This window comes from Oncorhynchus clarkii, chromosome 13 (assembly GCF_045791955.1).
Source record: "Oncorhynchus clarkii lewisi isolate Uvic-CL-2024 chromosome 13, UVic_Ocla_1.0, whole genome shotgun sequence".
Classification (NCBI taxonomy): Eukaryota; Metazoa; Chordata; class Actinopteri; order Salmoniformes; family Salmonidae; genus Oncorhynchus; species Oncorhynchus clarkii.
In genome coordinates this window covers 4,692,553-4,719,708 of record NC_092159.1, presented here as the reverse complement: position 1 = coordinate 4,719,708, position 27,156 = coordinate 4,692,553, and the positions used below count along the sequence as shown (strand labels likewise).

Sequence of the window (27,156 nt, the reverse complement as noted above, 5' to 3'; positions counted from 1 at the left end):
ATTAGATGTGTTGTTATAATACCCTCCAGAGAATGTGTGTCCATGCTTAATATCTATTATTGTATTAGATGTGTTGTTATAATACCCTCCAGAGAATGTGTGTCCATGCTTAATATCTATTAATGTATTAGATGTTTTCTAATGTGGTTTATTGCAGTCTTGTGACAGAAAAAAAAATGTGTTTTATCACCATAGGATGACCTGTATAGATACAGTCAAATTAAATCAAGTCAAACTTGCATTTAAACGTGCCTGACTTTCCAGTGGATGTAAATTGTGGATAAAGTGTGGATTAATATAATAAGTGTATTTTCCTTCAGGTTGTGTTCCCCGTTTCTGCCCCTGTAGAAGTAACTAGTGTTGATGAGGATGATCCTGGTGGCTCTGCTGGTGCCTCTACTGGTTCTGTCCAGCGCTGGACATACCTCAGGTACACACAAATATACTATACATTTAATACATCAACAGCTGGACATACCTCAGGTACACACAAATATACTATATATTTAATACATCAACAGCTGGACATACCTCAGGTACACACAAATATACTATATATTTAATACATCAACAGCTGGACATACCTCAGGTACACACAAATATACTATATATTTAATACATCAACAGCTGGACATACCTCAGGTACACACATATATACTATATATTTAATACATCAACAGCTGGACATACCTCAGGTACACACAAATATACTATATATTTAATACATCAAAATATTTACAGTACCAGTCAAAAGTTTGAACTCATTCAAGGGTTTTTCTTTATTTTTTTACAATTTTCTACATTGTAGAATAATAGTGAAGACATCAAAACTATGAAATAACTCATATGCAATCATGTAGTAACCAAAAAAAAGTGTTAAACAAATCAAAATATATTTTCTACATTTGATTCTTCAAAGTAGCAAGCCTTTGCCTTGATGAGAACTTTGCACACTCTTGGCATTCTCTCAACCAGCTTCATTAGGTAGTCACCTGGAATGCATTTCAATGAACAGGTGTACCTTGTTAAAAGTTCATTTGTGGAATTTCTTTCCTTCTCAATGCGTATCAGCTAATCAGTTGTGTTGTGACAAGGTAGGGGTGGTATACAGAAGATAGACCCTTGAATGAGTAGGTGTGTCCATAATATATATTACATAATGAATACTATATATAACAGACAATATATAATTTGTAAAAATAGATTTTCTCAATGAGTGTCTGCCATATTAAGAGATCAAATATATTTGGTTAGACAGTATAGGGATACATGTATTATGTATTAAGTATTGTATTTACTGAGTATTTTTATAGAGTTTAATAGTATTTATAAACTGGGTGGTTCGAGCCCTGAATGCTGATTGGATGAAAGCCGTGGTATATCAGACCATATATTTTTACTCCTCTAATTTAATTGGTAACCAGTTTATAATAGCAATAAGGCAACTGGGGTTTGTGGTATGCATCATGCCTAAGAACAGCCCTTAGCTGTGATATATTGGCCATGTACATATATTCATGCCTTATTGCTTAAATAACCCACCACACAACTGACTTCTGTATCTTCTCTGCTCTTTAGTCTCAGAACCTTAAAATGGAGGCATCAAAACAATTCAGGTGTATCATGATACCTCAACCTAAAAAGACGATGAACCCATATATTCCCAAATTCCCACAGGTATGATTGTCACCAGCTGCGAGGCGTGTCACGAACAAGCCGTCTGCCGCACCTCCGGCATGGCAGGTGACATCACATGCACCTGTAAGAAGGGCTTCTCCGGAGACGGTCTCATCTGTTTACCTGGCCACACCGCCAGCGCCGACCACCACGCCCCTCGCCGTGTCCGCCGCTCCTACCCCACCTCCAACACCAACCTTGCCCATGTCCGGTTCAGCTGCGGCTTCAACGAGTGCGCCGACGGGGAGGACTGCATCACGGTCGACGGCATCCAGCAGTGCTCCAACCCCTGTAAGATCTACACGGTCCTGAACGACGCCTGGCGTTCCACCAACAACCACGTGGGCAACAAGCACTGTGACCGCAACGTCCGCTGGGACGGCTATTACCGCATGTTCATCGGCAACCAGAGCGTGTCCATGCCGGACAAGTGCGTGGATTCCTTCAAGTGCGGCACCCAGGCTCCCTTGTGGCTGGCGTTTCCTCCCCCCCAGCAAGTGGATGAAATTGTCCAGAGTGCAGTCTGCGCCAGCTTCAATGGGGACTGCTGCTGGGTGCAGTCTCAGCCCATCCACGTCAAGGCATGCCCTGGGAACTACTTTGTGTACAAGTTCGTCATGCCTCCCGGGTGCTACTTCGCCTATTGTGCATGTAAGGTTTTGCCTCCTGCTTTGCCAAGTTCTGAGTGGGGCTTGTTGTTGTTGTTCTGCCTTTTGAATTGAAGTTATTGTATTTATTAACTGTTTACTGCTTAGTCATTCACCAGCTGGTTATATACACCATGATGTTCTTCTTATGGCCCTAGATATCAACAGTACTCAGCATATTCATCCATTCATTCATACAGGCGTATTGTATGATTCTGGTAATACCAGCATACTAGTTCTTTCAAAACATGAGTGATGAATGTTCCCTCATAACTGTGTCTCCTGTTTAACTCCTTGTTCCAGATGTGTCAGCTCCCACCACAACACCAAAACCAGTCACAACAACAACCACAACAACAACCACCACAACAACAACAACCACAACAACAAAAGCCCCTGTAAAGGTCAACACGACAACACAAACCCCTGTAAAGGTCACGAAGACAACAAATGCACCTGTAAAAGACACCACAACAACACAAACACCTGTTAAGATCACCATGACAACACAAACACCTATTAAGATCACCATGACAACACAAACACCTATTAAGATCACCACGACAACACAAACATCCATAAATATCACCACTACGACAAAATCACCAGTAGATGTTGTCACCTCGACAAAAACACCAGTAGATGTTGTCACCTCGACAAAATCACCAGTAGATGTTGTCACCTCGACAAAAACACCAGTAGACAACAATTGCACCACAACAACAACACAGTCACAGGTTGCCACGACTACGCCAAAAGCAATGTGTGGTGCCTGCAGAGAGGGGGAGACCTGCGTGAGCACCAATGGGGTCACTTGGCGGTGTGAGAGGCCAGGTGAGTTCTCAGAAAACACCTGCTTGAGCACCGATGGGGTCACTTGGGGGTGTGAGAGGCCAGGTGAGTTCTCAGAAAACACCTGCTTGAGGACCTATGGGGTCACTTGGCGGTGTGAGAGGCCAGGTGAGTTCTCAGAAAACACCTGCTTGAGGACCTATGTACTCTCTTAGAAAAACAGGTGCTCTCTAGAACCTAAAAGGGTTCTTCGGCTGTCCCCATAAGAGAACCGTTTGAAGAACCCTTTTTTGGTTCCAGGTAGAACCCTATTGGGTTCCAAGTTGAACCCCTTCCCTAGAGGGTTCGACCTGGAAACAAAAAGGGTTATCCTATGGAAACAGCCGAAGAACCATTTTGAAATAACTTTTTCTAAGAGTGCATGTGAGAATTTGTAATTCCTTCTTTTCAATTGGGGTTCTTGAATAACACTCTTTCTTTCTTTTCTCATTCCTCTGTCTCTCTCTTCCTCTCTTACAGATCAGCCTGTTTCCCATCCCTCTTGTCTCTCTCTTCCTCTTTTACAGATCAGCCTGTTTCTCATCCCTCTTGTCTCTCTCTTCCTCTTTTACAGATCAGCCTGTTTCTCATCCCTCTTGTCTCTCTCTTCCTCTCTTACAGATCAGCTTGTTTCTCATCCCTCTGTCTCTCTCTTCCTCTCTTACAGATCAGCCTGTTTCTCATCCCTCTGTCTCTCTCTTCCTCTCTTACAGATCAGCCTGTTTTGCTGCACCCAGAGGTAGTGTGTGGGCGGAGCCTGGTACAGGTGGGTCTCAACAGGACTAACCTCGAGGCCGCTGGTCTGGACGCCACCACCGCTAACCTGGCCGACCCCCGGTGTAACGCTCACGAAGAGCGTGGCGGCATGGTATGGTACCAGGTGGAGCGCAAGGAGGGCGCCTGCGGAAACACTCTGGAGGTGAGAACAGACCCGTTCACCCCGTTCCTCCCCAAAATGTTCAACAGAGAACACTTGCTGGGAGACATGTTGCCATCAACAGAAAATGATGAACAGATGAACTGAAATACAATAGTCCAAGAATGATATTATTGTGAGAACTGGTGAGAGGTCCTCTCCTGGCTTCTAATCTTCTTCCCTTTTCCCCCTTTCACCAGACAAACGGAACTGACGCCATCTTTTCCAACAGTTTATTCATCTACCACGTTCCCGACGTGTCCTTCAGCCGACCCGTGAGCGTGCCTTTCTCCTGTGCCTACCCTCTGGAATCAGAGACCAGCCTGGATGTGGCCATCAAACCCTACCTGTCGTAAGTGGAGACGTGACGTTACAGTAAACACTGTAAAACATGGACAATGTAACACAACAGGGGCGCAACTTTGACCAGTTTTATCATTGGAATGTGATACAATACGAGGCAGCGGTGGACTTTAGGACCATGCGGACGCCTCCGAGCCGTCGGGGAGGCTGTTTGGAGTGTTTTTACGACTGGATTTAAAAACGATAATAATTATGCCCCTCCCACTTCTAAAACCAAACCCTGTAACACAATGTAATATAATGTAGCACAATGTAAAACAATGCAGGCGAACACATGTCGGACTGTCAGTATTCTGTTAATGCGTAGACAGTATATACTCCAAACCCGTGGTTCTTGATGATCCTTTAGGTAACTAGTTAAGAGTTTATCTCCTCCTCTGTCCACTCATCACACTACTGGTTGTTCTGGTTGTTCCACCAAGATACTCAGTTGAAGCTGGCTGTGTAGTGGTGTTAAAACTATAATAATAATAATGTCTTATCTTGCCTATCTAAAGTGACTTTGGGTGTCTTGTCTTGAAAAGTGTTTCAACAATAATGTGTATTTATTATTTTTATTAGAACTATTTTAATTATAATTATAATTATTATAAATAATAATATTAACGATTCATTTTTACTGAGCCTGTAAAGTACATTTCTCACCCAAGGCACTTTGTTTGTCCTTCACCATCTCTGACTGCATCTCTTAACTGATGGGCTCTGACTCCTAAACCTCAAATATTGAATACCATAGTCAGGTTTCTACACCAGATGTTAATGGTTATCTGTAGGAGGAATGTTTGTGGTGGAGGCAGTTAAGCTTGGAATGTATTGAGTAAAGGAAAGGCAATCACATGGTTGCAGGAACTGATAAGGATGGAGAGATGTGGGTTAGTGAGGAATGGAGGTCAGGTCATGTTAAGGGAGAAGGAACAGTTTATTGCCTGCATCACTTAACTTCCTGCCTAACAATAAACAAAACATGAAACATGTCATGTTTAGAGGGAAGGAGGATGCTCCATCCACATTGGGGTCTATATATATATACTACCACTGGTGGAAACATGTCATGTTTAGAGGGAAGGAGGATGCTCCATCCACATTGGGGTCTATATATATATACTACCACTGGTGGAAACATGTCATGTTTAGAGGGAAGGAGGATGCTCCATCCACATTGGGGTCTATATATATATACTACCACTGGTGGAAACATGTCATGTTTAGAGGGAAGGAGGATGCTCCATCCACATTGGGGTCTATATATATATACTACCACTGGTGGAAACATGTCATGTTTAGAGGGAAGGAGGATGCTCCACCCACATTGGGGTCTATATATATATACTACCACTGGTGGAAACATGTCATGTTTAGAGGGAAGGAGGATGCTCCACCCACATTGGGGTCTATATATATATACTACCACTGGTGGAAACATGTCATGTTTAGAGGGAAGGAGGATGCTCCATCCACATTGGGGTCTATATATATATATATATACTACCACTGGTGGAAACATGTCATGTTTAGAGGGAAGGAGGATGCTCCACCCACATTGGGGTCTATATATATATACTACCACTGGTGGAAACATGTCATGTTTAGAGGGAAGGAGGATGCTCCATCCACATTGGGGTCTATATATATATATATACTACCACTGGTGGAAACATGTCATGTTTAGAGGGAAGGAGGATGCTCCATCCACATTGGGGTCTATATATATACTACCACTGGTGGAAACATGTCATGTTTAGAGGGAAGGAGGATGCTCCATCCACATTGGGGTCTATATATATACTACCACTAGTGGAAACATGTCATGTTTAGAGGGAAGGAGGATGCTCCACCCACATTGGGGTCTATATATACTACCACTGGTGGAAACATGTCATGTTTAGAGGGAAGGAGGATGCTCCATCCACATTGGGGTCTATATATATACTACCACTGGTGGAAACATGTCATGTTTAGAGGGAAGGAGGATGCTCCACCCACATTGGGGTCTACATATACTACCACTGGTGGAAACATGTCATGTTTAGAGGGAAGGAGGATGCTCCACCCACATTGGGGTCTATATATATATATATATACTACCACTGGTGGAAACATGTCATGTTTAGAGGGAAGGAGGATGCTCCACCCACATTGGGGTCTATATATATATACTACCACTGGTGGAAACATGTCATGTTTAGAGGGAAGGAGGATGCTCCACCCACATTGGGGTCTATATATATATATATATACTACCACTGGTAGAAACATGTCATGTTTAGAGGGAAGGAGGATGCTCCATCCACATTGGGGTCTATATATATATATATACTACCACTGGTGGAAACATGTCATGTTTAGAGGGAAGGAGGATGCTCCATCCACATTGGGGTCTATATATATATATATATACTACCACTGGTGGAAACATGTCATGTTTAGAGGGAAGGAGGATGCTCCACCCACATTGGGGTCTATATATATATACTACCACTGGTGGAAACATGTCATGTTTAGAGGGAAGGAGGATGCTCCATCCACATTGGCGTCTATATATATATATATATACTACCACTGGTGGAAACATGTCATGTTTAGAGGGAAGGAGGATGCTCCACCCACATTGGGGTCATATACTACCACTAGTGGAAACATGTCGTTGTCATGCTGCTGTATGACCCAGTGGTGAATAAACTTGGTTTCAGCTTTACTAAACATCCCTGAGTTTTCTACTCTGTTTATTTGGAATCTAACAAAACCAAACCTCCTATTGGCCCATTTGACAGGCTGAAGGGTTCCAGAGTCGGTAAGGGCTCCAGAGTGGGCTCCAACATGACTCTGTACCACAGCGACGACTTCACAAAGGCTTACCCAGCGGGCGGAGTCACCTTGCCGGTGGGTTCCGTGCTGCACGTGGGCGTGTCCGTAGAGGAGTCCGAGACGGAGCGTTTCGTGGTCGTTCTGGAGGACTGCTATGCCACGCAATCCCCCGACCCTAAAGACATCATGCGATACTACATCATTCAGAACAAGTATGTGTGCAGGTGTCTTGGTTTATACTCAAGGAACATATGGAGGAGGTTTTCCCAGACACAGATTAAGTCTGGTCCTGGACTAACACTTTACATGTAGCTTCTCCATTGAGAATGCTTTTTACTCCAGGATCAGGCTTATTCTGTGTCTGGGAAACGAACCCTAATGTTTGTGTATTTTGTTGCGTTATCTAACCTAAACCCATGATCCTCCCTGTTTCCTAGATGTCCGACTGAATTCCGTCAGGTGAGGGTGGAGGAGAGCGGCTCGTCTCTCAGGGCTCGCTTCTCTGCTCTGCTGTTCCTGTACCAGGGGGACTACCGGGACGTCTTCCTGCACTGCAGACTCAGCCTGTGTGACCAGAGGAGCACCTCCTGCACTCCAGTGAGTCCTGCATCTTTCCCGCTGACTCATCCACTCTGTCTCTGGTCTCTCTCTGGTCTCACTCAGTCTGTGGTCTCTCTCGGGTCTTACTCAGTTTGTGGTCTCTCTCTGGTCTCACTCAGTATGTGGTCTCTCTCTGGTCTCACTCAGTTTGTGTGTGGTGGTTTCTGACTCTCCTGAGTCTCTCTGTCTCAGTATCTGGTCTCTCTGACTCCGTCCCGTCTCTCTGTCTCAGTGTCTGGTCTCTCTGACTCCTCGTCTCTCTGTCTCAGTGTCTGGTCTCTCTGACTCCTTCTCGTCTCTCTGTCTCAGTATCTGGTCTCTCTGACTCCTCGTCTCTCTGTCTCAGTGTCTGATCTCTCTGACTCTCTCTGGCCTCTCGGTCTCAGTGTCTGGTCTCTCTGACTCCTTCCCGTCTCTCTGTCTCAGTGTCTGGTCTCTCTGTCTCAGTGTTTGGTCTCTCTGACTCGCTCTGGTCTCTCTGTCTCAGTATCTGATCTCTCTGACTCCTTTTCATCTCTCTCCTCAGATGTGCACCAAAAGGAAATACCGCTCTGTCACCCCCTCTGTCCCCCTCGAACCCCTCACCATCGGACCAATCACCTGTGAGTACGACCTCTTATCAATCAAAACCAATAATAGATGTCAATCAAACAAATGATGTTGATGTCAGTGATGGACACTCAGGTAACTATGTAACTAAATAACTAACAGTGTATTTGTTTTTGACTTTCAGGGTCCCAAAATGAAGATTGAACTTGTCATGCTTCCTGTATCCTAAACAATGAATCCAGTTATCTAAATGATTAATGTAAAGTTCATAAACCTATCTCACCTATACATCATTTATGTCCTAAACCAAGCCCTTTCTTATTTAATATCTTACATACATCCAGTTATAAATAATGATATTTTAAGGATATTTTAATATTTCTCGTATTTCTAGAATGATTAGTAAAATATTTCTATTCGAACCAACACAATTGAATTGTTGAACCTTTAACTAAGGCTTGAGGCCAGAAAGTGTATGTGCTGGCCACTAATGTTTGTAACGTGAAAATAAATGGACATCTAGTTGTGATTATATCAACACAAACATCTCCCTTTTCTGGTTTAAGCTGCAGCTATAATATCATTTCATCCTATTGCTCTAAAATGCTTTGTATGTGCAGTAATTTAATAGTGTTAATAAAATATAAATGATGAATATATGTATACATGTATTAATGTGTGAATAATGTACTGGGCATGTAGTGTACTATTGCTATAGCTTAGTTCTTTCTCTTTGGGATCAGTCAAGACAATGATGAACCAGTAGGTGTCAGTATTACCCCAGAAACACTGTTAGAAGTCTGCATCATCACGACACAACAACAGCAGACTTACAAATACTTTTTTATTAATTCAATAATTAACGGGCAATTCCACCAATTTTCGACCTCATCTTCATTATCTCCAGAACAATACCATAGTCTACATATGTCAAAACTGCAAATCTCAACGTTTTGTAGAAAATAATATATAAAGTTCTACCTGATGACATCAAAAGTTTAAACATTTTTTACAAATATATTGATTTTCAAATACTATGAGATTATGAAAATCCCCTCTGGCTAGAAAGATCACTGGGTTTTTTAAAGTTTAGATCCTACAATTTTTTAAGGACCTTTCTTCTTCTTCTCTTTTTAACCACCGATCATAGAAACATGCAGTTTGCACCTACAGTGGGGCCTGAAATGATTGACATCCTTGATAAAGATGAGCAATAATGAGTTAGTTTAAAATAAATCATTCAAATACTGAGCGATATTTAATGCTAAAAAAAAGGGAAATTATATTTTTTTAATACTAATACAATTACTCAGAGAAAGAGATTTTGTTTAACAAGTAATATATTTTTTTTCTCTCAAAATGGTAGGGGTTAAAACTATTGACACCCCTAAAGATTATTATAAATAACGTAGTCAAAAGTTTAGTATTTTGTCCCATTCTCCCAAGACATGTTCAACTCCCCTGTTATTGTCATGGTGAGAGGTTAGCATGTCTTGGGGGGTATGATATATAATGCTAACCTCCCCTGTTATTGTAATGGTGAGAGGTTAGCATGTCTTGGGGGTATGATATATAATGCTAACCTCCCCTGTTATTGTAATGGTGAGAGGTTAGCATGTCTTGGGGGTATGATATATAATGCTAACCTCCCCTGTTATTGGTCATGATGAGAGGTTAGCATGTCTTGGGGGTATGATATATAATGCTAACCTCCCCTGTTATTGTAATGGTGAGAGGTTAGCATGTCTTGGGGGGTATGATATATAATGCTAACCTCCCCTGTTATTGTAATGGTGAGAGGTTAGCATGTCTTGGGGGTATGATATATAATGCTAACCTCCCCTGTTATTGGTCATGGTGAGAGGTTAGCATGTCTTGGGGGTATGATATATAATGCTAACCTCCCCTGTTATTGTAATGGTGAGAGGTTAGCATGTCTTGGGGGTATGATATATAATGCTAACCTCCCCTGTTATTGTAATGGTGAGAGGTTAGCATGTCTTGGGGGTATGATATATAATGCTAACCTCCCCTGTTATTGGTCATGATGAGAGGTTAGCATGTCTTGGGGGTATGATATATAATGCTAACCTCCCCTGTTATTGTAATGGTGAGAGGTTAGCATGTCTTGGGGGGTATGATATATAATGCTAACCTCCCCTGTTATTGTAATGGTGAGAGGTTAGCATGTCTTGGGGGTATGATATATAATGCTAACCTCCCCTGTTATTGGTCATGGTGAGAGGTTAGCATGTCTTGGGGGTATGATATATAATGCTAACCTCCCCTGTTATTGTAATGGTGAGAGGTTAGCATGTCTTGGGGGGGTATGATATATAATGCTAACCTCCCCTGTTATTGTAATGGTGAGAGGTTAGCATGTCTTGGGGGTATGATATATAATGCTAACCTCCCCTGTTATTGGTCATGGTGAGAGGTTAGCATGTCTTGGGGGTATGATATATAATGCTAACCTCCCCTGTTATTGTAATGGTGAGAGGTTAGCATGTCTTGGGGGGGTATGATATATAATGCTAACCTCCCCTGTTATTGTAATGGTGAGAGGTTAGCATGTCTTGGGGGTATGATATATAATGCTAACCTCCCTGTTATTGTAATGGTTGGAGGTTAGCATGTCTTGGGGGGTATGATATATAATGCTAACCTCCCCTGTTATTGGTCATGGTGAGAGGTTAGCATGTCTTGGGGGTATGATATATAATGCTAACCTCCCCTGTTATTGGTCATGGTGAGAGGTTAGCATGTCTTGGGGGTATGATATATAATGCTAACCTCCCCTGTTATTGTAATGGTGAGAGGTTAGCATGTCTTGGGGGTATGATATATAATGCTAACCTCCCTGTTATTGTAATGGTGAGAGGTTAGCATGTCTTGGGGGTATGATATATAATGCTAACCTCCCCTGTTATTGGTCATGGTGAGAGGTTAGCATGTCTTGGGGGGTATGATCTTTGACATTAAATGTAGAAGGGTTTAGAAACATACTATATTCTTATTTACAATAAAAGTGACTCCAAAATGACAACACATTATTCACCATTAATTTCGATTGGGCACATAATAATCTGAAACCCAACCAAAACGAACTGCAAATGCATCCAACAAGTTTGTAGAATCACAACCTTGATGTAATCATTGCGTACTAGGAATATGGGACCAAATTCTAAACTTTTGACTACTTTATTGATAAGAATTCTTTAAGGGTGCCACTAATTACCTTTTTTGAGAGAAAAAGTATTATTATATATATTTGTATCTGATCAATTGTATTAGTATAAAATAGTTTATACAACCGCATTGTTGAATATTAGTTTCTTATTGGCTAGAAGGGCATTCTAGAATGTACATAAAAAAAAAAAATGTAAAAAGATATCGGGACATCTTGTAATCAAACTCGGCTCCACGTCGTCCGGCTGCGTCATCCATTATTCCGATGGTAAAATACAGAACGTCTGCGTTAATCCCTTACATCATTTCCCCCCGCATATAGCATACACATCATTTCCCCCCAAATATAGCATACAATATAGCACAGTATTGGAATTAATTAATTTATACAGTCATAATTGATCATCTTTTATCAAGGGTAATAATCTCGTTCCACACTGTACATCGATAATGACATCGTGCTGGAGATAATGAATATGAGGTTGAAAAGTGGAGTAATTGTCCTTTTAATATTCTTTCTACATGTGTTGAATCTCAAATCTAATGACTTTCTCCCGAATGGCACAGCGGTCTATTTTGTAAATAAGGTATTTCAGTTGTAATTTTTTTAAACATTTGCAAAAACTTCTAAAAACGTGTTCTCACTTTGTCGTTATGTGATACTGTGTGTAGATTGACGAGGAAAACAATTAATTTTATCAATTTTAGAATAAGGCTGTAACGTATCAAAATGTGGAATAGGGGAAGGGGTCTGAATACTTACCGAATGCACTGTAAGTATTCAACCACCTAAGCCAACACGTGTTAGAATCACCTTTCACGATTACAGTTGTGAGCCTTTCTGGGTAAATCTCGAAGAGCTTTGCACACTTGGATTGTACAATATTTGCATATTGTTATTTAAAAAGTCTTCAAGCTCTGTCAAGTTGGTTGTTGATCATTTCTAGACAGCATTTTCAAGTGTTGCCATAGATTTTCAAGCCAATTTAAGTCAAAACTGTAACTGGGCCTCTCAAGAACATTCAATCTCGTCTTGGTATGCAACTTCGGTGTAGATTTGGCCTTGTGTTTTAGGTTATTGTCCTGCTGAAGGTGAATTTGTCACCCAGTGTCTGTTGGAAAGCAGATTGAACCAGGTTTTCCTCTAGGATTCTGCCTGTGCTTATAGCTATATTCCGTTTATTTTTATCCTTAATTCTTGCCAATGACAAGCATACCACCATGCTTGAAAATATGAAGTGATGTGTTGGATTTTTCCAAAAGATAAAGCTTTGTATTCAGGACATAAAGTTAATTTCTTTATTAACATGTTCTGCAGTTTTACTTCAGTGTCTCAGGAATGTATATTTTTATTCTATACAGGCTTCCTTCTTTTCACTCTGTCACTTACACTGAGTATACAAAACATTAGGAACACCTGCTCTTTCCAAGACAGACTGACCAGGTGAATCCAGGTGAAAGCTACGATCCCTTATTGATGTCTCTTGTTAAATCCACTTCAAATCAGTGTAGGTGAAGGGGAGGAGACAGGTTAAAGATGAAGGGGAGGAGACAGGTTAAAGGTGAAGGGGAGGAGACAGGTTAAAGGTGAAGGGGAGGAGACAGGTTAAAGGTGAAGGGGAGGAGACAGGTTAAAGATGAAGGGGAGGAGACAGGTTAAAGATGAAGGGGAGGAGACAGGTTAAAGGTGAAGGGGAGGAGACAGGTTAAAGATGAAGGGGGGAGACAGGTTAAAGATGAAGGGGAGGAGACAGGTTAAAGGTGAAGGGGAGGAGACAGGTTAAAGGTGAAGGGGAGGAGACAGGTTAAAGGTGAAGGGGAGGAGACAGGTTAAAGGTGAAGGGGAGGAGACAGGTTCATTCCTAATAGTCTAAGCCGTTGGGGGGTTCTGAGCTGACATATGGAACGGTTTTAACATGTTCATACCATAGATCATTTAGCTCTTTGATTTGTAATTTTAGGACCCCTTTAGATATCCCGAAAAAATAATAACAAATATTTCATAAAACATTTAATTTGGCCTTTACTACCATAGCCCATAGAAACGCATTGAATAACACATTCATAAATAGCAAAAAAAAGACAGTATAAAAAAAATCATAATGAAAACAATTTTGAATTGTCTGTCCTTTATCTAGTAGAAATAAGAATGCTCAGCAAATATGTGTTTAACATTTTTTTGGATAGGTACAAAACTACCTCCATACTTCCATTTATTATTTTGGATAGGTACAAAACTACCTCCATACTTCCATTTATTATTTTGGATAGGTACAGAACTACCTCCATACTTCCATTCATTATTTTGGATAGGTGCAGAACTACCTCCATTCATTATTTTTACCATTATCGGTGGCCTTCAGACGAGACGCATGACACCTGTGGGGGTCATAGAGCAAAATGGAGCCCACCATCGTGTCGCGAGAGTCTCCCCTTTCAATAGAGTGGTCGGCCAAACGGTTTGGACGCTACAGACGTTTCATGAGAAGACCGAAGTTCCAACCAAACCTGAGTTGCTGTGTGTGTATGCTGGGATTTGATGATGTCAATAAATAACTCTGTATGATGATGGTCATTGTCTAATGATTGTCTATTTGCCCTGCAGTACACAGTTTACGCCAGCAGGGGTTAATGTAGGCTAATAAACAGACCAGCCGTGTCAAATGGAGTTAGTTTCCCGTCACTTCAATAAACAAACACAACATTTGACTTCAAACAGTAGCCTATTTATTCAGGTATTTCTTCATGTCGGCTATGAAGGGGCCATCTGCAGTTGCTACAACAACTTATTATTTAAAAAAAATTCACATACATTTTTATTCTTTCAATTCATACATGTTCATACACACACACGTTTTATTTATTTTTCTATTTAACTAGGCAAGTCAGTTAAGGACAAATTCCTATTGACAATGACAGCCTACTCCGGCCAAACCCGGACGACCAGGGACGATTGTGCACCGCCCTATGAGACTCCCAATCACGGCCGGTTGTGATACAGCCTGGAATCAAACCAGGGTCTTGTAGGGATGCCTCTAGCACTGAGATGCAGTGCCTTAGACCGCTGCACCGATTGGCATTTAGGGCCATTTAAGTTTAAATACATCTCTAAGAAGAAGTAAATGACTTTAAGTGTAAAACTAGGTAGAAGAATGGCTTCTTCCAACAAGTCATCGCTCCTAGCCCAATAATGGACTAAAGAATGGTTTCTTCCAACAAGTCATCGCTCCTAGCCCAATAATGGACTAAAGAATGGCTTCTTCCAACAAGTCCTCGCTCCTAGCCCAATAATGGACTAAAGAATGGCTTCTTCCAACAAGTCATCGCTCCTAGCCCAATAATGGACTAAAGAATGGCTTCTTCCAACAAGTCATCGCTCCTAGCCCAATAATGGACTAAAGAATGGTTTCTTCCAACAAGTCCTCGCTCCTAGCCCAATAATGGGCTAAAGAATGGTTTCTTCCAACAAGTCCTCGCTCCTAGCCCAATAATGGACTAAAGAATGGTTTCTTCCAACAAGTCATCGCTCCTAGCCCAATAATGGACTAAAGGAGACTAACGTTACCCCTGTTCTGTTTAAGTTAATCACTTTTTTTTTTAAAGCAATCACTTTTGCATTGGAACACACAATAGTACTCATCAATCCACGGGCTTAATTCAATAATCTGTTTTCACCCGACTTCGCCATCGGCCAGGGAGGCAGCCAGGTTCCAAATCGAATGCGATCAACTCTCAGCTGGTGTAAAACGGGCCAGATTAATCGAACCTACTCACTGTTGTGAAGCCTAACCTGCCACGTTAGTTATCCTAACCTGCTATATAAACAAATTATTTGTGTCGAGAAACGGCCAGTCTCATTATCATCGGAACTGACCAAAGACAAGCACCAATGGGCGTTTCCTGATGTCAAGAAACGATCACATGAAGAAACAACCCGAATTGCGTTCTGCAATTACACCATATTAGAGACTGCGTAGACTACAAAGTGGTTACATGCACACAATAATATTATGGATAGTCAGATTAATATAATAGTTCGTTTTAAAACGTTTACATGTTTTGCTAGAATAACGATTTCCCTAATAAGCCAGTTTATATGGCCACATCTGAAATCAGGCTACTGATGGGCCTTTTGATAAATGCAGAAAATCGCCAATCAAAATAAACGTTCTACCACAGTGACCAGACTATTTGATTCTGAGTTAGGACATATAATGACAAAGTTTGTATGTGAAAATTGCTTCTAAAATGAATACTTTCAGTTTTTCCGAACTCATCTCATTCGCGTCTAGAGCGAAGCTTGCGCTACCGGGTGCTACGGCGATTATGCTGTTTACGTGTCCTAATATATTTTTTTCAATTGCTCCGAAACCCAGGTGTTTTAATCAACTTATGCTTACTTCGATCATGACCTTACGCCGATTTACGATAAGAAGAGCAAGGTGTTTACATGACTATTGCCATATTCGGCCTTCACCCATAATCAGTTTTAATATCAAATAGTTAGTGTGAATGTAAACGTGGTAGGTGATCGATTGACCGACAACCAATTAGAATGTCGTTGAGGAAACATTGTGTCGAGTGGGCGGGGAGAGAACGACAGACGGACTGCTTTCACAAACTCTTGACACTTTCTCTCACAGTCGCCCTAGTAAGGATTAACCTACTTTCACTCTTCTGACCCTCGACATGTCAAACAACAACGCCAGCAGCAACTTGGTCGTCGCTCAGAGAGTAGTGAAACAGCTGCGGCTGGAGGCCAGTGTCCGTAGGATCAAGGTAAACGGGATCGTAGCAGCAACACTAACACGGAAGAGCTGTTAACGACACTCCTGTCGCTGGGACAGCGTAGCCGCTTGGAGTAGGCTAGTGACGTGAAACAAAGTAGCAAACACGAAGTTACAATGATGCAAATGTTGCTTTATGAAGTTGTCATGTTAGGTATAATACAGTTGTACATGTTGCTACCTTGTATCAATGTTGTCATGTTACAAATGTCTATTGAACAGTAGGCTAGTCTACATCGTCGCCTACTGTCCGTAGGCTAGTATTGTTGACAGCCAAAATAAAAACATCGATCAAATGGGAAAGTAATTCATAATTCAATCAACTTTTGCCTGCTATCGAGACAGTCTTAGGTCCATGGTCCTGCATCGGTGGCCTAGTGAAATAGATTGAAAGTCGGGTCTGAGTGTTGGCCTATCTTGGATGAGTCAGTTCACTGACATTCCCACGGGTTAGTAATATTCCGAAGCCATTTTTTCTTTCTCTAAGTAAACTTGCCATATAACTCTCTCTGTCTAGTGTAGTTAGGCTACTTCTAGCTCCCGAAAACCCTTTTCCGCATGTAGGGTTTTCAGCCATTACATTCGCCCACATTTGGCTCTGTGTATGTAAACTACAATTCTGAAGCTGTGTTTTAACGTCAATAATCATCGCATCTATGCTAATATGCCCCTTGTCTTTTCTCAGAATATTTTAAATAATAGCATATACAGTTACTGTAGCCATAGACAGTGGGTGGGGAGGGGCTATGTCTACAGTAGGTGTATATTTTGTTTTATTTGAAAGATTATTTCTATCTGACATTAAAGACTAGGGGCATATCAGCATAGGTTGCGAAAGCCGTTTCAGGAAATCGATGATTGACGTGTGTATCTTATTGTAGCCATAGGGGGCGGTATTTCTCCCCGCTCTGCTGACCAGTATTTCCTCAGCCCATACACGAGTAGCCTAAAAGGCCTAGTGCACTAATTTGATGGGGGGGAAATATGAATGATCAGTTAAAAGATTTATCAGGGGGTGCTGCAGCACCCTCAGGACCACTCCCCTTGGCTATATGCATTTCACACTATGTTGAGGTTAAATCTGAGTAATTCTTGTATGGATGTCAACCCCAATACTTGTTCACGTCACCAATCAACTGCATTAGTTTAACGACTGACTACCACCAATGATTTCTGTAAGCTAGTTATGCTACCAGTTTATACGAATGGGAGTTAGCATTTAGCAGTCACTACTTCTAAACCTGAAAAGGAACAACTTCTAAATGTTATGCAGTGAAAACAGCCAAATATATCTAAATCAGATTTTAGTAACCACAGTGTGGGCCTCTTACAATACATCAATCATGACGGATTTGACAAATATCCCCTTTATTTCAGATTTGTTGTCTGTGCACCAATCCAGCATCCTATCCCCCACTGTCTGCATTCCAATGACCTCTTTACCACGTCTATCACCATTACCTCCCCGATCTCTTTCCAGGAGTTCAAACCAATCCCGCCCCCACACACCGTCAACCAATCATGTCAATGTGGAGCGAAGCGGAGCCCTTCGCATTGTTACAAAATGTGGCACGCGTTACGCACAGGTGTTCGGAGCAGCTAGATAGGCCGCCACCTGTGCTAATTAGCTATGTCTTCCCCAAACAAGCGCTGTAACATGGACATATGGCCATGGAGGAACACTAGCCGTAACTCTATTATGACGTCTAGTCATTTACATGTTGTTTTGGACATTTATTTCTCGCTGAAATTAGATGTTTTTATTTAAACCTTTATTTAACCAGGCGAGTCAGTTTAAGAACAAATTCTTATTTACAATGCCAGCCTACCCCGGCCAAACCCACACGATGCTGGGCAAATTGTGCGCCGCCCTATGGGACTCGCAATGACGGCCAAATGTGATACAGCCTGGAATCGAACCAGGGACTGTAGTGACGCCTCATGATGCGTTCCTTATGTTTCCAGAACGGTACCACAAGCGATGTGTTTTCATGTTTATAGCATCAGGGCTCCGAACAAAGATCCCTTGGTCAGAAGACACTTATTGTCAATAAGCACTAAAGTAGGTAGCATCTATGAATGGGGCAGGCTACTTCCTGTACAGGGCATGAAGTACTCTCTTCTTTGCATTGGAAATCCAGCTGTAGCCTAACGGTCGTTTAGTCACTAGAAAATGTATTCAAAACTTCTGTGTTGACATCTGTTACTATGGAAATGAGGCTGTGTAGTAACACCAGTGAAATGCCTTTTTTGTAAACTCAAAACCCGACAATGCAATAATCAATAACAATGTATTGCTAGAAAAAAGAACACGTGAAATAAGAAATATGAAGTACAGGATAAAGTACAGTATGTAGGTCAGCATTCTATATACAGGAAATATAATAAGTCAGTTCCAATACCATATTTACATGTGCAGGGATACTGGAGTGATGGAGGTAGATACAGTGCCTTGCGAAAGTATTCGGCCCCCTTGAACTTTGCGACCTTTTGCCACATTTCAGGCTTCAAACATAAAGATATAAAACTGTATTTTTTTTGTGAAGAATCAACAACAAGTGGGACACAATCATGAAGTGGAACGACATTTATTGGATATTTCATACTTTTTTAACAAATCAAAAACTGAAAAATTGGGCGTGCAAAATTATTTTTGTGGAAGAAGGTGCTCTGGTCAGATGAAACCAAAATTGAACTTTTTGGCAACAATGCAAAATGTTATGTTTGGCGTAAAAGCAACACAGCTGAACACACCATCCCCACTGTCAAGCATCATGGTTTGGGCCAGCTTTTCTTCAGCAGGGACAGGGAAGATGGTTAAAATTGATAGGAAGATGGATGGAGCCAAATACAGGAGCATTCTGGAAGAAAACCTGATGGAGTCTGCAAAAGACCTGAGACTGGGACGGAGATTTGTCTTCCAACAAGACAATGATCCAAAACATAAAGCAAAATCTACAATGGAATGGTTCAAAAATAAACATATCCAGGTGTTAGAATGGCCAAGTCAAAGTCCAGACCTGAATCCAATCGATAATCTGTGGAAAGAACTGAAAACTGCTGTTCACAAATGCTCTCCATCCAACCTCACTGAGCTTGAGCTGTTTTGCAAGGAGGAATGGGAAAAAATGTCAGTCTCTCGATGTGCAAAACTGATAGAGACATACCCCAAGCGACTTACAGCTGTAATCGCAGCAAAAGGTGGCGCTACAAAGTATTAACTTAAGGGGGCTGAATAATTTTGCACGCCCAATTTTTCAGTTTTTGATTTGTTAAAAAAGTTTGAAATATCCAATAAATGTCGTTCCACTTCATGATTGTGTCCCACTTGTTGTTGATTCTTCACAAAAAAATACAGTTTTATATCTTTATGTTTGAAGCCTGAAATGTGGCAAAAGGTCGCAAAGTTCAAGGGGGCCGAATACTTTCGCAAGGCACTGTATATAGTATCTAGGGGCCGTTTCCCGGACACAGATTCAGCCTGGTCCTCGACTAATAACAGCTTTTAATAGACATTCTCCATTGAGATCACTGTCTAGTTCAGGACTAGGTTTAATCTGTGTCTGGGAAGCCGCCCCATAATGCATCAGTCCCAGTCATATATCTTTTTGTATTCTGTAATTAATAATTATTATAATGAACCCCCAGGTGTCTCAGGCTGCAGTGGACCTGAAGAACTACTGTCTGCAGAACGCTCACCAGGACCCTCTCCTGATGGGGGTCCCCTCCAGTGACAACCCCTTCAGACCCCCCAAGTCCTGCAGCCTGTTCTGAGGTAGCCTAGAACACCTTTGTCCTCTCTCCTCTTCTTCCTCTTCTTCTCGGCAGGTCGCCTCGGGGTTAGAGCATTTGACAAGTAACCAAAAGGTCACTGGTTCGGACACCGGAGCCGACAAGGTGAAAAATCTGCCGCTGTACCCTTGAGCAAGGCACTTAACCCGAATTACTCCAGGGGTGCTGTACAATGGTGACCCTGGTTGTGACCCCACAGGGGGAGTTGGGATATGCAAGAAACACATTTACATTACACACGTATGTAACAGGACAAATATAAGCCCCCCCAAAAAATATATTATTACCTCTTTCTGCCAAGTCCTACAGCCTGGTCTGAGGTAACCTAGTACCCAGTCTCCTATCCTCTTCTCCTTCTCTCTGCCAAGTCCTGCAGTCTGGTCTGAGGTAACCTAGTACACAGTCTCCTATCCTATTCTCCTTCTCTCTGCCAAGTCCTGCAGTCTGGTCTGAGGTAACCTAGTACACAGTCTCCTATCCTCTTCTTCTCCTTCTCTCTGCCAAGTCCTGCAGTCTGGTCTGAGGTAACCTAGTACCCAGTCTCCTATCCTCTTCTCCTTCTCTCTGCCAAGTCCTGCAGCCTGGTCTGTAACCTAGTACACAGTCTCCTATCCTATTCTCCTTCTCTCTGCCAAGTCCTGCAGTCTGGTCTGAGGTAACCTAGTACACAGTCTCCTATCCTCTTCTTCTCCTTCTCTCTGCCAAGTCCTGCAGTCTGGTCTGAGGTAACCTAGTACACAGTCTCCTATCCTCTTCTTCTCCTTCTCTCTGCCAAGTCCTGCAGTCTGGTCTGAGGTAACCTAGTACACAGTCTCCTATCCTCTTCTCCTTCTCTCTGCCAAGTCCTGCAGTCTGGTCTGAGGTAACCTAGTACACAGTCTCCTATCCTCTTCTTCTCCTTCTCTCTGCCAAGTCCTGCAGTCTGGTCTGAGGTAACCTAGTACACAGTCTCCTATCCTCTTCTTCTCCTTCTCTCTGCCAAGTCCTGCAGCCTGGTCTGAGGTAACCTAGTACACAGTCTCCTATCCTCTTCTCCTTCTCTCTGCCAAGTCCTGCAGTCTGGTCTGAGGTAACCTAGTACACAGTCTCCTATCCTCTTCTCCTTCTCTCTGCCAAGTCCTGCAGTCTGGTCTGAGGTAACCTAGTACACAGTCTCCTATCCTCTTCTTCTCCTTCTCTCTGCCAAGTCCTGCAGCCTGGTCTGAGGTAACCTAGTACACAGTCTCCTATCCTCTTCTCCTTCTCTCTGCCAAGTCCTGCAGCCTGGTCTGAGGTAACCTAGTACACAGTCTCCTATCCTCTTCTCCTTCTCTCTGCCAAGTCCTGCAGCCTGGTCTGAGGTAACCTAGTACACAGTCTCCTATCCTCTTCTTCTCCTTCTCTCTGCCAAGTCCTGCAGCCTGGTCTGAGGTAACCTAGTACACAGTCTCCTATCCTCTTCTTCTCCTTCTCTCTGCCAAGTCCTGCAGTCTGGTCTGAGGTAACCTAGTACACAGTCTCCTATCCTCTTCTCCTTCTCTCTGCCAAGTCCTGCAGTCTGGTCTGAGGTAACCTAGTACACAGTCTCCTATCCTCTTCTCCTTCTCTCTGCCAAGTCCTGCAGTCTGGTCTGAGGTAACCTAGTACACAGTCTCCTATCCTCTTCTTCTCCTTCTCTCTGCCAAGTCCTGCAGTCTGGTCTGAGGTAACCTAGTACACAGTCTCCTATCCTCTTCTTCTCCTTCTCTCTGCCAAGTCCTGCAGCCTGGTCTGAGGTAACCTAGTACACAGTCTCCTATCCTCTTCTCCTTCTCTCTGCCAAGTCCTGCAGTCTGGTCTGAGGTAACCTAGTACACAGTCTCCTATCCTCTTCTCCTTCTCTCTGCCAAGTCCTGCAGTCTGGTCTGAGGTAACCTAGTACACAGTCTCCTATCCTCTTCTTCTCCTTCTCTCTGCCAAGTCCTGCAGTCTGGTCTGAGGTAACCTAGTACACAGTCTCCTATCCTATTCTCCTTCTCTCTGCCAAGTCCTGCAGTCTGGTCTGAGGTAACCTAGTACACAGTCTCCTATCCTCTTCTTCTCCTTCTCTCTGCCAAGTCCTGCAGTCTGGTCTGAGGTAACCTAGTACCCAGTCTCCTATCCTCTTCTCCTTCTCTCTGCCAAGTCCTGCAGCCTGGTCTGTAACCTAGTACACAGTCTCCTATCCTATTCTCCTTCTCTCTGCCAAGTCCTGCAGTCTGGTCTGAGGTAACCTAGTACACAGTCTCCTATCCTCTTCTTCTCCTTCTCTCTGCCAAGTCCTGCAGTCTGGTCTGAGGTAACCTAGTACACAGTCTCCTATCCTCTTCTTCTCCTTCTCTCTGCCAAGTCCTGCAGTCTGGTCTGAGGTAACCTAGTACACAGTCTCCTATCCTCTTCTCCTTCTCTCTGCCAAGTCCTGCAGTCTGGTCTGAGGTAACCTAGTACACAGTCTCCTATCCTCTTCTTCTCCTTCTCTCTGCCAAGTCCTGCAGTCTGGTCTGAGGTAACCTAGTACACAGTCTCCTATCCTCTTCTTCTCCTTCTCTCTGCCAAGTCCTGCAGCCTGGTCTGAGGTAACCTAGTACACAGTCTCCTATCCTCTTCTCCTTCTCTCTGCCAAGTCCTGCAGTCTGGTCTGAGGTAACCTAGTACACAGTCTCCTATCCTCTTCTCCTTCTCTCTGCCAAGTCCTGCAGTCTGGTCTGAGGTAACCTAGTACACAGTCTCCTATCCTCTTCTTCTCCTTCTCTCTGCCAAGTCCTGCAGCCTGGTCTGAGGTAACCTAGTACACAGTCTCCTATCCTCTTCTCCTTCTCTCTGCCAAGTCCTGCAGCCTGGTCTGAGGTAACCTAGTACACAGTCTCCTATCCTCTTCTCCTTCTCTCTGCCAAGTCCTGCAGCCTGGTCTGAGGTAACCTAGTACACAGTCTCCTATCCTCTTCTTCTCCTTCTCTCTGCCAAGTCCTGCAGCCTGGTCTGAGGTAACCTAGTACACAGTCTCCTATCCTCTTCTTCTCCTTCTCTCTGCCAAGTCCTGCAGTCTGGTCTGAGGTAACCTAGTACACAGTCTCCTATCCTCTTCTCCTTCTCTCTGCCAAGTCCTGCAGTCTGGTCTGAGGTAACCTAGTACACAGTCTCCTATCCTCTTCTCCTTCTCTCTGCCAAGTCCTGCAGTCTGGTCTGAGGTAACCTAGTACACAGTCTCCTATCCTCTTCTTCTCCTTCTCTCTGCCAAGTCCTGCAGTCTGGTCTGAGGTAACCTAGTACACAGTCTCCTATCCTCTTCTTCTCCTTCTCTCTGCCAAGTCCTGCAGCCTGGTCTGAGGTAACCTAGTACACAGTCTCCTATCCTCTTCTCCTTCTCTCTGCCAAGTCCTGCAGTCTGGTCTGAGGTAACCTAGTACACAGTCTCCTATCCTCTTCTCCTTCTCTCTGCCAAGTCCTGCAGTCTGGTCTGAGGTAACCTAGTACACAGTCTCCTATCCTCTTCTTCTCCTTCTCTCTGCCAAGTCCTGCAGCCTGGTCTGAGGTAACCTAGTACACAGTCTCCTATCCTCTTCTCCTTCTCTCTGCCAAGTCCTGCAGCCTGGTCTGAGGTAACCTAGTACACAGTCTCCTATCCTCTTCTCCTTCTCTCTGCCAAGTCCTGCAGCCTGGTCTGAGGTAACCTAGTACACAGTCTCCTATCCTCTTCTTCTCCTTCTCTCTGCCAAGTCCTGCAGCCTGGTCTGAGGTAACCTAGTACACAGTCTCCTATCCTCTTCTTCTCCTTCTCTCTGCCAAGTCCTGCAGTCTGGTCTGAGGTAACCTAGTACACAGTCTCCTATCCTCTTCTCCTTCTCTCTGCCAAGTCCTGCAGTCTGGTCTGAGGTAACCTAGTACACAGTCTGCTATCCTCTTCTCCTTCTCTCTGCCAAGTCCTGCAGTCTGGTCTGAGGTAACCTAGTACACAGTCTCCTATCCTCTTCCTTTCTCACCCCTCTAAGTCCTGCAGCCTGTTCTGAGGTAGTCTAGGACACCTTCATCCACTCTCCTCCTCTTCTCCTTCTCTCTCCAGAGTCCTGCAGCCTGTTCTAAGGATGTACACCTTTGTCTCCTCTTATCCCTCCCTCTCTCTTCTCCACTCTCTCACCTGTTCCAGTCTCCTCCTCCTCCTCTCTTCTCCACTCTCTCACATGTTCCAGTCTCCTGTCTGGGTTTTGGATGAGATAGATGCTGGTGAATTGGCAATATGTCAGATGCTCCTAATTATAATAATTATGTGTGTGGTTGATAGTATTTTGTTTATTTACTCTCTCTCTCTCTCTCTCTCTCTCTCTCTCTATTTGTCTGTCTCTCTCTCTCTCTCTCTCATACTCTCTCTCTCTCTCTCTCTGTCTCTCTCTGTCTGTTTGTCTCTCTCTCTCTCCCCATCCCCTCTCTCTGTGTCTCTCCCCCCACCCCCTATGTCTGTCTCTCTCTGCAGCAGCAGTCAGTGTATGGAGGAGGAGTTGTTGCTGTATGTCCTATGAGGGACCCTTCCTCTTCTCTCTCTACTGCTGGTCCATTTGTGTGTTGCAGCTATCCCTCTAGCCTGATCCCAGATTTGGCATGCCAAGGCACGACAATGACCAAAGATGTTGGCAAGACCGCACAAACAGATCTGGGACCAGGCTAGACAGTCTGTGTATTAAGATAAAGCCTAGTAGTGCCATTATACATGTATGTTCAGGATGTTGATGTGATATCCTATTTGTTATGATGATCATGATGATGACATTGTATTAGGGTTGTAACTTCCTGAAAATTCCCCAGTTTTCCAGAAATTCCAGTTGTAAGATTCCTGGAATCGGGAGGGAATAAGCAGAAAACCCAGGAATCTTCTACTGGAATTTCTGGAAAAATCTGTCAAGTTTTGGAAAGTTACTGTAGTTCTCCAACCCTACATTGTATCTATGCACTGTACTTTCCACCAGTATGATATCAGCCTCTGACAGGCAGGCAGCCAGTGAATGTGCCTTTGAGGTTGTCTCCCAAATAGCACCATATTCCCTATATAGTGCACTACTTTAGACCAGAGCCATATAGTGCAGTATATAGAGAATAGGGTGTTATTTGGGATGCAACTTATGTGTCCGACGACATGTTCCGCACAATAAGGAAGTGACCAACCGTTGAATGTTTTAACCAGGGTACGTATTGATATTTAGCCTACAGTTCTAGCCTATTGGCCTACATGCTGTCCTGTCACCTTCTATTGCTTGTGTTCCACGTGCAGTATACTTCCTGGTAAAAACTACCACATGGTACAGGTTGACATTCTCAACCCAGGGATCCAGAACCATAGAATTAGAATCTAGAATTAATGCGGAACACTAACCACATCTCCCCAGTTGTACTCTATACAAGAGACTGGCAGTTACATGTTTCTTTTAAACTTTCGTCAACCTATTTTATTTAAGATTTTATGAAATAATCTGCCTTTTTATCGAAGGGTTCGTTCATTCGGTTGTGATGATACTGATGTGATCTTAAATGTTACATTGTTGTGCCCTCCTGTACCTTTTTTTTAGGAAGACACTCCTGTCCTTGGCCTTTTTCCCTGGAAACACTCATGTCCTTCTCACGTTTTTTCCACTAGCCTACATTCAGTCACAGATAACACTATAGCATGGTTTTCCACTAGCCTACATTCAGTCACAGATAACACTATAGCATGGTTTAACACTAGCCTACACTCAGTCACAGATAACACTATAGCATGGTTTTCCACTAGCCTACATTCAGTCACAGATAACACTATAGCATGGTTTTCCACTAGCCTACATTCAGTCACAGATAACACTATAGCATGGTTTTCCACTAGCCTGCATTCAGTCACAGATAACACTATAGCATGGTTTAACACTAGCCTACATTCAGTCACAGATAACACTATAGCATGGTTTTCCACTAGCCTACATTCAGTCACAGATAACACTATAGCATTGTTTTCCACTAGCCTACATTCAGTCACAGATAACACTATAGCATGGTTTAACACTAGCCTACATTCAGTCACAGATAACACTATAGCATGGTTTTCCACTAGCCTACATTCAGTCACAGATAACACTATAGCATGGTTTTCCACTAGCCTACATTCAGTCACAGATAACACTATAGCATGGTTTTACACTAGCCTACATTCAGTCACAGATAACACTATAGCATGGTTTTCCACTAGCCTACATTCAGTCACAGATAACACTAGAGCATGGTTTTACACTAGCCTACATTCAGTCACAGATAACACTATAGCGTGGTTTTCCACTAGCCTACATTCAGTCACAGATAACACTATAGCAAATGGGAACGTATTTAACTAAGACAAACAATACCCCATTTCCATATGCCACAGCTGGTGCTTCAGCTTGTTTCAGGTTACTGATTAGCCACATCACCATGACTACCATTTTTATGATTCCATCAGCCTATATCGCAGTTTGTTTTTATCGTTGAACTGTGAGCGTGGAACTGTCTAGCCTTGCTACCGGCCTTGAATGAGGAGTTTTAATTTGATACCTGATATACTGTCGATCCTCTGTGCCTGAACTTTGTAACTGTGTTATGCTGTCCATCCTCTGTGCCTGAACTTTGTAACTGTGTTATACTGTCCATCCTCTGTGCCTGAACTTTGTAACTGTGTTATACTGTCCATCCTCTGTGCCTTAACTTTGTAACTGTGTTATACTGTCTATCCTCTGTGCCTTAACTTTGTAACTGTGTCATACTGTCTATCCTCTGTGCCTTAACTTTGTAACTGTGTTATACTGTCTATCCTCTGTGCCTTAACTTTGTAACTGTGTTATACTGTCTATCCTCTGTGCCTTAACTTTGTAACTGTGTTATACTGTCGATCCTCTGTGCCTGAACTTTGTAACTGTGTTATACTGTGTATCCTCTGTGCCTTAACTTTGTAACTGTGTTATACTGTCGATCCTCTGTGCCTGAACTTTGTAACTGTGTTATACTGTCCATC

The 27,156-nt window shown here is 42.9% G+C and overlaps 2 protein-coding genes across 3 annotated transcripts in view; both read left to right on the top strand.

Moving 5' to 3' along the window:
* Window positions 1–369: 369 nt before the first annotated feature.
* Window positions 370–8,895, top strand: LOC139424194 (pancreatic secretory granule membrane major glycoprotein GP2-like). The gene is made up of 10 exons (XM_071175874.1): window positions 370–430; window positions 1,678–2,328; window positions 2,628–2,932; window positions 3,062–3,158; window positions 3,869–4,074; window positions 4,272–4,423; window positions 7,206–7,451; window positions 7,677–7,836; window positions 8,366–8,441; window positions 8,573–8,895. The coding sequence occupies exons 1-10, from the start codon at window positions 370–372 to the stop codon at window positions 8,590–8,592; spliced, it is 1,974 nt and encodes a 657-aa protein (XP_071031975.1). The 3' UTR covers window positions 8,593–8,895.
* Window positions 8,896–16,153: 7,258 nt separating this feature from the next.
* Window positions 16,154–27,156, top strand: part of LOC139424308 (guanine nucleotide-binding protein G(I)/G(S)/G(O) subunit gamma-5-like) — an 11,058-nt gene continuing 55 nt past the window's right edge. The window contains exons 1-3 of one of the 2 annotated variants that reach the window (XM_071176013.1): window positions 16,154–16,356; window positions 20,013–20,139; window positions 24,622–27,156. The exon at window positions 24,622–27,156 is cut by the window's right edge and continues 55 nt beyond it. In XM_071176013.1, coding sequence (XP_071032114.1) covers window positions 16,267–16,356; window positions 20,013–20,138 — 216 coding nt within the window. In that variant the 5' untranslated portion in view covers window positions 16,154–16,266 and the 3' untranslated portion in view covers window position 20,139; window positions 24,622–27,156. The remainder of the gene's footprint in view (window positions 16,357–20,012; window positions 20,140–24,621) is intronic. The other variant, XM_071176014.1, reaches the window with a different exon arrangement.

Bases quoted from the DNA above. Each gene is read 5' to 3' on its own strand.
- LOC139424194 (XM_071175874.1), top strand. From the start codon at position 370: ATGATCCTGGTGGCTCTGCTGGTGCCTCTACTGGTTCTGTCCAGCGCT. The intron at 2,933-3,061 runs GTAGATGTTGTC...ACACAGTCACAG, and splicing joins CCACTACGACAAAATCACCA to GTTGCCACGACTACGCCAAA. The intron at 4,424-7,205 runs GTAAGTGGAGAC...CCCATTTGACAG, and splicing joins GCCATCAAACCCTACCTGTC to GCTGAAGGGTTCCAGAGTCG.